At 29.1% G+C, this 11,677-nt stretch overlaps 1 protein-coding gene and 1 pseudogene across 3 annotated transcripts in view; one reads left to right on the top strand and one right to left on the bottom strand.

Moving 5' to 3' along the window:
• The first annotated feature begins 568 nt into the window (after positions 1 to 568).
• On the top strand, positions 569 to 1,518 carry LOC107438696 (dnaJ homolog subfamily C member 9 pseudogene; annotated as a pseudogene).
• A 5,799-nt stretch (positions 1,519 to 7,317) lies between these two features.
• Positions 7,318 to 11,677, bottom strand: part of LOC107448698 (ribosome biogenesis protein bop1) — a 46,793-nt gene continuing 42,433 nt past the window's right edge. For all 3 annotated transcript variants that reach the window (XM_071182628.1, XM_071182629.1, XM_071182625.1), the window contains exons 17-18: positions 7,953 to 8,060; positions 7,318 to 7,501 (exon numbers count right to left, since the gene is read on the bottom strand). In XM_071182628.1, the coding sequence (XP_071038729.1) occupies positions 7,366 to 7,501; positions 7,953 to 8,060 (244 nt within the window). In that variant the 3' untranslated portion in view covers positions 7,318 to 7,365. The remainder of the gene's footprint in view (positions 7,502 to 7,952; positions 8,061 to 11,677) is intronic.

Genomic DNA, 11,677 nt, shown 5'->3' with positions numbered 1-11,677 from the left:
TCCGGACAAAGAAAAACGTTACTGCAAACACACAGCAAAAACACTAAAGCAGGAAAAATTGACTAAAAAAATTGAAAAAGAAAGAAAAAGTTCACAGACCGTGACTAACTCGAAGTGTTAAACTCATTGGCATTACATTGAGCAAATCACCGTGTGACAGCAAGCACAAACTAAACTAAAACATAAATAAATAAATAACAGAACGTGGGGATATGATTAACTCAAAATGTAAAATTCATAGGCAATAATTTAAACAATTTAAACGTAATTGCAAAACCTGGACTTTTATTTTTAAAACCTTTATTTGAACCAGTAACACATAAAAAAAATTTAAAAAAAGTGACAGAATATTTCTAAACGTATTCAAGATTTTTTCTTCTACAACTCAACTCTTAAATACGTGTATATTTAACGCAGTCGTATTTCTCTAAAAATTTTTTTTTAATAGATTAGTAAGCCTGTACACTTTATGGATTCTTAAGTTTTAATTTTATTTTTTTAAAAAAACTGGCAACTATAAAATGAAGGAAAAAAAAGTGGAAAATTGACTTTACGCTGCCACGAGCAAGCCTTTTGTTTTCAATATTTAAAATATAACTTGAAATTGAAAATGGTTTAAATTTTCGAAACTACATTTTTATAAAATTTTAAATTCTGGATAGATATAATATATTATTACAAAATGAGTTTACTGAAAGATTGTGAGAAATATTTTTCAACTAAAAATTTATACCATGTCTTAGGAATTGAAAAAGGCGCGTCCCAGTTGGATATCAAAAAAGCTTATAAAAAAACGTCTTTAATTATACACCCGGATAGAAATAAAAGTCAAGAAGCTACTAGAAAGTTCCAAATAATGGCTAAAGTTCACTTCATTTTGTCCGATATAGAAAAGAGAGCAGCGTATGATGAAATAGGTTTGATTGATGAAGAAAACAGTTTTTCCGAAAACAATTCAACTCCAGAATTCTGGGAACAGTACTGGAAGAATTTATTTCCTCGAATTACAACAGAAGACATCGAAGCTTTTTTATATTGGTATAAAGAATCAGAGGAATTCATTCGAGATCTAAAAGAATGCTATTTGAAGTACGAAGGTGATATGAACAAATTGTCTCAAGCTTTTATAGGTTACGACGTAAACGATGAAGACAGGTTAAAGAACATTTTGACAAACCTAATTCATAAAAATGAGATTCCACTGTTTGGCAAATTTATGAAAGAATCCAAAAGAAAAAAAGAAGCAAGAATTAAGCGTTTCAAATCGGAAGCTAAAGAAGCTGCAAAAGTTAAAGAAGAAATGGAATCAAATCTTGTGACAACAATTTCTAGAAGGAAAGAAGAACGAGAAAAACAATTTAAAGCTATGATACTTAGTTTAGAAGCCAAATATGGCGATAAAAAAGCTAAAAGAAAAAGAAAGAAGCGGTAACTCAATCTTCAATCCCATAGAATTCTTTTTACATTTCTATTAAATATATTACTTCTTCAAAATATACATTTTACCTTTTATTGCAGTTCAAATTTTTGTGTCTTAACGATTTTAATTTTATTTTGAGCATGGTTTAAAATCTAATCAAATACAATGGAACTAATTAAAAACACTTAATACTATACATTTTAATGGTTCGGTTATAAAATTCAAACAAATAAACATTAGAAATAACATTTTGTTCACAATTTTCATGCTCTTGTCAATTCTGAAAGAGATATAGAAGCTATTTTAATATTTTAAAATCAAATCGATTATAAAATTACCTTGCAGGATGTCGGCTATTAATGAAGAAAAATAACTGTCCTTTTATATGCAAACTGAGAATGAAATAGAAATAGTGACTTTATAATTCAATAAAAATGAAAGAACGTATCAATAGAACAGTTATCTACATGGGCAAGTAAAATGCACAATGAAAGCAAAGAGCGAATGAATACAAAATAAAATCGCAGCAAATGAATACAAAATAAAATCGTCTGCAGATTAATATTATATTATTCGTTTGCAAAGAAATAAATTTAAAACATTTCTAAAACTTTAAATTCAAAATCGTCTGATAATTGTAAAATGAGAATCGTGAGACTAATAACTATCGTATCGTGTCATCTTTAAGTCACAATACAACTGATTTTTCGACGTAAATCCGACACCAACCAGACTTGCGTCTTCATATATCTGAACTTCATTCATTTATTCGGGATAATTTATACTTTTATAATTTATACATACATATTATAACATATGTATCAAAATTTCTTTTATAGGATTTACTTTCGAATAATTTTAAAATATCGCTTAATTCAATCATTTTAGGTTCTGTTGGCGAGTTATCGTTGCTTTCAGCTTTCGAACAATTTAACATTTTAGGTAGTTAATTAATACTTTAAAATAAAAATTTCAAGAGATATTTACGTAGAATAGTTCCTGCACAAAAATGAACACTAAACTATAAATGCAAATTTATCGTAACATTTATAATACTAAATTACGTAATAGAATAGTTAGTTCTGAGCACCCAGCAACCATTCGCGCCAAACTAAAAAAAATCGGAGTTGCTATAGAAGTTACTGTTGTCTGTTGTATCGGAACCGTTAACTTTTTAATGATTCGGTTATTTCAGCATTTTTTTTAAATATAAATCCATTTCGGAAACACGTGCAGCTTCCTATCATATGCGTAATTAAATCAAAAGAAGATTTTAATTAAAAAATAAAAATGTATTAATATTTGTGCAAAGTAAAACATTTTACAAAGGGTCTAAACTCTATTTTCATTAAAGCGGAGTGGCATGGTATAAAAATGAATAATAATATAGCAGTGTGTGATAAAAGCATAAAATTTTTACCATAGCTAAAAAACATGATATGAGCAAGAGTTTAAGATATTGCGGTACTTTATATTCCATCTCTAAGGTTTAAACTGGGGGAAAGAGGAAAAATGGACTTGCTTTAGCTTGATAAAAATATTGATAAATATGCAAATGGGGTATTGTTTTTATCTATTTTCCTTACGCTGAATTGAATAAAAACGATCCTAAATTGATAGAACGAATAATTTAAAAATAATTTAGATTCTTTGTATGGATAGTTGACTGTGTAAAGCTACGCACAGATGACGCTAGGGGTTAAAATTCGTTGTAAGATTTACGTGTTTCTATATTTCCGATTAATTTTTACGTCAAAGTTTGAAAAAGCGAGTCATCTATTATTATTATGCTTGTAATGTTTACAAGATAACGCTTTCTTTCAGTTTAAATTTCAGCCAAGCAAGTAACAAATTAATTCGGATAACAAATTAAGACCCCATAAGCATGCTACGATGCCTCCCAAAAATTAACAACCGGCGATATTTTGCACGATTATATCCAAATAAAGGATAACACACAAAGAATGACAAACCTTGCTTTTTATTTGTGCTGTGATATTAATTTTCTTAAATTTGTTTTAGGCTTCTGACCTGTTAGAATTTATAAATTATTGAAAACTGTTACGAATGGTAAATTTTTTTTTAAAAATTCACAATAAAAAAACTTTGTTAACACATCGTTTAACGTAAGCGGAGAAATGCACCAGAAGTTTTCCAAATTTCTACCTGTTTTAGGAAGCTTGTTATTGTTAGCATTTAGTCAACCATCCATAAGAAGTACAGTTTTGTACTTATAACCATTTACGCTATCCTCATTGCTATCTAGACAAGTGAGGTATTAATTCCAATATATTTCTTTTTACGCTAAATTGAATGAAAACAAAATATAATCGTGTCTATTAGTTTAAAACATTTTTAGGCGTTAAAGCACTTGCGCCTATTTAGGCTGTTGCCGCTGCAATCTAGGAAGTTAAATATTGTATCCTGTCCTGTGCAATTTCTTACTCTTAACTGTAAGAAATTAAAACCAAAGTTTATAAAATTAACAGTTTAAAAGTACAATTTTTAGAATTAACAGTTTAAAAGCACAATTCAATTACAACCATTTTAAAAAATTGTTTTGTTTTTTTTTCCTTCTTTTTTGAACTAATCATTACCGTTCTTTAAATTTTATTTTTTCAATTATAGAGTAATGTAATAACGCTGTGTTTGCATTTTCGAATTTTTTTATTTATTTTTTGAATCAATTGACGTTTTATAAGAGATTTAATAAATTCATCAATCCATTCGCCCTATTTATTCCATGAAAAAACACTTTCCAAGAAATTAGTCATTCTTTTAATTAAATTAAATTACCTTAATTTTAACTTTTTGTTATAAGCTTACTGATACACATATTTAGCTGAATAAGCTCTCATTAGTTAAAGCTTTCATTGTCATAAAAAAAGCGTATTTTCTATTCTCTGGTTCAATAGGTTTAATTTTTCCCCTGATAGAATTCCCCTGATCTGCAGAAAGTTTTCATTTTTTTTCTTCTTCAAAATGTGATGCAAATGCAGAAAAAAAAAATCACTAGAAAAGTATATCTGCTAACATTGGAGAAAGAAAAATAACGCAGATTTCTCTAGCGACATTTTTTAGGCTACAAGTACAGTTTTGATACATTATGCATGATCATGTAAGTCAAAAATAGAAATTCAAAATTGGAAATAATATAAGCACTTCTATTTAGCGAAGTAAAAATATGTATATAAATCTTTATCTAAAGAAGATTTTTTTAAACATTGATAATAATTTAAAGTATTTTATTTTATGACCACCGACCCAATTATTTGGGTTTATGGTTACTAATGTTTAACTCCTTAGCCTTGTAATTTTGCACCTAATCCAGAAGACAAGGGAACTCCTGTATCAAGTATTGCTAGAAATTTGCCTTCCAGGAAGACTGTTTGGTGGAACTAACCCACATTTGCGATACATGGAGAGGAAAACCACAAAAACCTCCAACAGTTAAGGGACTCTAACAAATGATCCGTCAACCACTGAGAATATTTCTTTTCTGCGGTTGGCGCAACTTGGATGCGGTATTCGTATATGTTGTTGTCGTTTGTAATGTCACTTGCCACACGGGCAAGCCTCCTTGGTGAAACCAAGCAAATTTAAGTGTGCGATTCTTGTTTTTTTAAGTGGCGCCATCTATGGCCAAAAATTCGACTTCTGCCACACCATACGTCGCACCCGTTTATAGGGCGGACCCATTCATACATCCATCCACAGATCGTAATTTTGACCTGAATCAGAGAACGATCGATCACCAATCCAGTACCCCCAGAGGTATTGATTTGTTATGGGAACATAGAGGACTTTTGCAACTCGACAGATTTAAAGTGCATCAGTCACTTTACTACACGAGGAGTCTTCGGTCGGCGGGATTCGAACCCACAAACTCTCGGACATGGGGCCATCGCCCTACCGACCAGGCTAATCCCGGTCCAGTATTCGTATATACTAGCCATTGGTGGGATTCGAACCCGTTTCACCTCATTGAAACAGTACTGGCAATAGCACCATCTGTTAAGGAATAAAAGAAGTATTTTCGCCATTAGCAGATATTTTACCAGCAAAAAAATTTTTTTTTAAATTTCTTTAACAAATACGGAGAAATTTGAGAATATATGGGTAAAAAAGAAATAGTCGTGAAAAACAAGAGTCTTCGTTAAATAGCAGAAGACTTGACTGGTATGGAAAAGTAAGTATTCCTTAAAAGACGAGGTTGTTACGTTTGATCCAGATCCTTGTATTCTAAGTTGGATTCATAATGACTAATTAGATTGCATTTCTGTGGAAATTAGATTATTACTGAAATTATAATCCAGGAATTAGAAAATACCCTGCATATCTGAAGTGTTTGTTAGGTCTTACAAAATTTTCAAGTTATCTGCAGTAATAGGAATCATTCAAATAAGAAAAGAGGGGACTTATATTTAGCCTAACATTCTGATTTTAAACTTTTTTTATTATATTTAATTAAAAAATATATTTTGAAGTTATTTTCACTTTTAGAAAACTAAAGTAAAAAAAAAAAAAAAACTCTATAAAAAATATTCGTAACCAGTACAATTTTACTGTAAGTAAATATCATTGTAAGTAGAATTTGGCCACCTGCCCTTTACAGTAGCCGGAAGGGGTACACATCATTTTTCAGAAGAGATTTGAGGAAAAAACCTTTTGATTTTTAAGTGGCTTAAATGTATTATATTTTTAATAGCTTAACTATTCATTAGTGCAATGAGAACAAGATTAATGTCCTCAAAATGCAAAGGAATATTTTTTATTTAAAAAACTGAGTTTTCCACACTTAGTCTTTCTAAAATTTAATTATAGCAGGTTTTCAACTTTGTCTCTAGACAAATTATTTTTTTCTTATTTTAAAATTATATTTTAGTTTTGAAAAAAAAATTCCTAAACTACATTTGTTTAGAACAAAAGTATAAGAAACTTTTAGTAAGTTTCAAAGTTTCTTTTGAAAAGTAGGTTAAAGAAGCTTTTTCTAAAAAATTGAATTGTCAAAAGTTTTAAATCCTTTGAAATAATATCTTTACATTTTAGCAATTTTAATGTTATAATTTTGATATTACTTTATAGTTTATTATTCGGAATAAGTTTTTATACCAGTTAAGCAATTTTTTACAATTTTTTTTGAGGCAGAAGGGTTATACACAGGGCAGTCGAAGGTCGAATTCGGGCACCGAGTCACTGGTTATGCATCCCTACTTGGTCACCGGTTATGGAAATGTTGACTATTTATGAGTCAATCGGTCAACAAAAAGTTGACCGATTCGATCACTTATTTACATTTGTATTGTTCAAGCAAGTAATAGCTTTGAATTCATGTTAACTAATTTTATTTGAGGATATCGAGAATTTTTAAAAAAAATTGATTTAATAGCAATTGACAAATTAAAACTTAAAAAGCTCATTTCTTTTAATAATAAATTGTACACTTCTTTTGATAATAATTTGTAGTTAATTGTTATTTCCCCGGAAATAATTAAATTTTTTCAAAAATTATCATTAAAATTTTGCAAAAACTTTTGCCCTTTACTATAAAAAATGGTTTTTAAGAATTAATCTGAAAATATTTTAGAATAAGTCTCAATAGTTCTGGGGGGAAATGTTTGTTGAAATTGAAGAATAAAAAATTTAAGAAGAATAATTTTCAACTGAAAAATGTTAAAATTCAAGCAAAATGAATAATTTTCAAAAAAAAACAACATAGAATTCAATTTTATTTGTTTTTAAACTATTCGCCATTTGTAAAAGAAAACTATCATTCTTTCATTTTAAAACAATAAAATATTTCGCACAATATTTCCTCGTGAATTTTTTTAAAATAAACTTATTATTTTAGGTAATCAATAATTAACTAAAGTCAGTTTGATTAATGATGCTGACACTAAAAATAAAAACAATTTTATTTACAAAATTATAATTCCATAATAAAACTAAGAATAAAGTCTGATTGTGTTGCCAGATGCACTAAATATCCAAGGTCTCTGAGGATGGAAACAACAGTCCAGACTCATTTCATGCCCTTTGAGTGCTTTCACAAAATGGATGGTTGGATTTTGAAGAAGATCACTGTAAAATAATTTTTTAAAAAAAACTTTTTATAAACAATTATTCAAATTTACATAAAGTAGAATTTTTATATATTAAATTAAACTTTAAATAATTAAATTAAATTTTAAAGAAGCTAATTTTCAAAAATTAAATAAATTTTAAATAATTAAAGTCAACTTCAAAATTAAATTTTAATAAATAAAAATTTATATTTAATTAAATTTAATATTCAATTAAATTAAAATTAAAAAATATAATAACAAAGAATAATAAAAAGGGATGATAAATAAGTATTGCTGGTAAATGCTGTTAATTAAATGGTAAAAAATTAATTTAAAGTTAATAAAGTTACATCTTTTTTAAGCCCTATGAGACTGCACGAAACCGCAAGATGATAATTATCTTATGTGACATATAGGTAATACACAAAATTATATATACCTTAAATGATAAAAAATATTTTACATACCTGTATACCATTCCATGACTAATGATAACATATCCATCATCGGATGTAGATGCAAAAAGTGGATACCGCCTGTGATAAACTACTTGGCGCACTGCTTTTTTATGATGCCTTTAATAAAGAAAATAATAAAATTAGTGAATGACAGAGAAAAGTATATTAACTGACAAATCTACAGACGTGCCAACCTAGCAAAATTAACATTCAGGAGTTTCCTTAACAAGAATTCAGGAGATTTCAGGAGGGATAAAAAAAGGCGCACGGTATGCAATATTTGACACTTCTAAGGAATTTTAAGTAAAAAATTTATTAAATATAAGAATGCAAGAAATTTTACACACTAATAGAGCACAAATTGTGGAAAAATATTAAATAGAAATAAAATAATTAAACACAGATTTGGAAACAAAATTATATTAGGTAGATACTCTTTATTTAAAAAATAAATACCATTTTCTTAATAAAACATTATTCAAAAACCCTTGACACTGTAATAAAAATTAACAAAAACTTATAAAAAATAAACAAATTGAAGAACTATTTTATTTTAAAAAACCAATTCAATACTAATGTATAATAGTACTAATGTCTGTACAATAGAGAATCAATTATCCGGGATGCTCGGGACCATCGCCATCCCGGATGTCTTAATTTCCCGGTTTTCTGGATTGACCAAAAAGTGTCGTTAATCGATATTTTATTGAGCCCAAATTACAAGGAAAAAGTGTAAACACATTTTAAAGTAAGAGAGAAAAAAAGAGCACCCCTAAATCGAAAAAGGAAAAAAATTGTAGAAAAATAACATTTAAAAGAATAAAAAAATTTGCAAGTTTAGACAAGAAAAACAAGCTTAAAAGGAAAACTTATTAATCTAAATAAAAACAACACTTGAAAATTATCGAACCGAAACGATAGTTAAAAAACGGCACTAGCATAAATATTAAAACCTGGAACAAGGCAAGATCAATTGAATTTATAAAAAAAAAAAAACCCTAATGATAAAATTTAGGAATAAAAATAATTTATTGAGTGCGAAATTTATCAGGAAAAGGAAGAAAAAAAATCAAACGTAGTGGAATCAGAAAAACAAAACTGCAATCTACTTCATAAATTAATTGTATGTTTAAATTAATAAACAATTTTCCTTTTATTTTTTTTTTTTATAAAAACACTACTTTTAATTAAAGCAGGTGCGATTCCACATCAAGAAAAACTTGCGAATGGTACCGCACTTCCAAAGAATCAGAATTTATTCAAAAGGAAAATTTTTTTATTTTTTATTAATCAATGTCAAATAGATAAATATATTTTTCTCTTTCATCTTCTGTTTACTGATATGCATGTGCAATGCATTTTCCCCACCCCCTCGTAAATCAAACTAGCAAACGAAATCATCATGCCACTCCTTTGAGTTTAACGACCTAAAAGAGAATAAAGATCTAAAATCTTCAAGGTCGCGGAAGAAATGACGTTTCTCTGGGTAAACGGGGAAAAAAATTCTTCCCTTCCTCACATTTTCCTCTACTCAACTTCAAGGATTAGTCCAGTTTCCACTTTTTTTTTTCATATCGTTTTAGTTCAAAATGGCTGGAGAATCGAGCAAAATTTTCTCCCGGGTTATCTAGATACCGGATAAATGGTTCTCTACTGTATGCATATGAAAAAAAGAGTTGCAGATTTAGCTCTTCGCAATTAAGTCTTGCTAAAGTCATTGGTACATGATTTTTTGAAATTGGTTGCATACTTCCGTTTCGACTTAGACATCCTTGAAAAAAAAAAATTTAATATACGAAGACTAAGCGAATAATGGATATCACGTTGCTAGTTTACAAGTTTGTTGCCAACCGAGTTTCCCCACTCCTGTACGGACGTCACTCGATATCGTCATGTGACGTCATCGCATTCAACTCCACGCGAAGATTCCTACGAATCCCAGTGTAAGGGGGCGGGTGAAATAGGAGTGTTAAAGAGGGGTAATGTTGAAGAGGAGGAAAAAATAAAGCACGTGCAGCTACGCCTCAAGCAGATGGTAGTTCGATAAGAGGGGATGGAATTCACCCTGAAAGAAAAACAAAACTTCCGCAATCGCGGAAAAATTAGGTAATTGTGAGTTTGGCCGTCGATTGCAGTAAAATTCGGGAGTTTTTTTAATCAATTCCGGAGGGCGGGAGAATAACTCAAAATTCGGGAGACTCCCGCAAAATGCGGGAGAGTTGGCACGTCTGAATCTATTATTGATTTGTTACTAATTAATAAAATTTTTACGTTATTAATTTATAGACATTTTGTTTGACTAAATTTATAAATCCATAAGTTAATAAACATTAAACATATAATAATAAATCTATAGCCCACAATATTTTTTTTCTTTGTCTACATTGCACACTAATAATGTGGGATTACAATCATAATCTAAACTACTAAAAAAAATTTAAAAAAGAACTTCAATTTTTGAAACTTGCACAAAATACATATTTTTTTTTATCTTTTTGTATATTAGGAAAAGTATTTTTAGTATGTTTTTTTTTTTTTTTTCATTAGAGAAAACAATTAAGAGTCAAAAAGTCAACTCCACATAAGTTTAACACTAAAAAGACTGGACATTGCTGTATACCTTGAAAGACCGAAGGGGTCAGTTTAGGCCCTCTTAGATTGTCTAAAAGGTGAAGAGCAAAGGGAAAAAAATTATCTGTGACATTGAGCAGATGATAAATTTGCCACTTCATCCCTCTATTAATGTGCCCATTTATAATCTTCTATTTATTGATAGACAAAACAAAGATATTTAAAACAAGAAAAAGTTACATTTTGAAGAATCAATACCTTTAATTACTATTGATCAAATACCTGAACCATTGATAGAGTTTATTCCCTTCCTCTACGGTTAATACAAGAAAAGGAAAAATACATTTTATTCATTTCAATAGTTCCGTTTGATTTAGTCTACAGCAACAAAATTAACCTTTGCCAATTCTGTCACTTGTTTTTTATTTTATTTTTTTCCCCTCTCATGACCTGGATGGAAAATTAAGTGCCCCGAGGAATGCAGGATGCTCGATAACTTTTTTCGGTATTCCGTCTGCGCTTTAATTATTTGGCATACCATAGAGCGTAAGTAGAATCATTGATTATAATAATTGGAATCCTTAAAATTTTTATTAACCTTTATTGTTTTCTTCAGAAGCATTAACTATAAAAAAAACTTACTTTTTTCTGATAAAAAATATAGTAAATGAGCAGCTGTTCTAATTCCCATTGCGACTACTAACAGTGAAGTAATTACAGAGCTCATTCTAGGCAGGGTGAACAGGGCGCAGCACCCTGCTGCCCTTTTTGTCAAAAGAATTCACCCTGTTGCCCCTGAAGTAAATTAGTGGTCTGATGTAATAGACTCCATACCCTTTTTGCCCTTTCTTTCCCAAACCCTTCTTTACTTTTCCCCAAACTCTACAATGGATTTCATGAACTGTTATTTTTAACTCTTTTTATTTAGTTTGTCATTGCTGTCAATACATAGATATATGGGAAAGGAAAAATAGCCATCACAATCCATTGTTGCACTTGTCTTTGAAAGTTTGCAGTTACTTCCACTATCATTAAATCATAATTATTATTAATCATTTTAATTATTTAATCATAACTACAGACACTTAAAAACATACATTTATTATTTTATTAATATATGCATGCATTTTAAATAAATTACTAAGCTAATTAGCTCATTAACT

Source organism: Parasteatoda tepidariorum, chromosome 6 (assembly GCF_043381705.1).
Source record: "Parasteatoda tepidariorum isolate YZ-2023 chromosome 6, CAS_Ptep_4.0, whole genome shotgun sequence".
NCBI classification, from domain to species: domain Eukaryota; kingdom Metazoa; phylum Arthropoda; class Arachnida; order Araneae; family Theridiidae; genus Parasteatoda; species Parasteatoda tepidariorum.
This window is presented reverse-complemented; position numbering and strand designations above follow the sequence as displayed.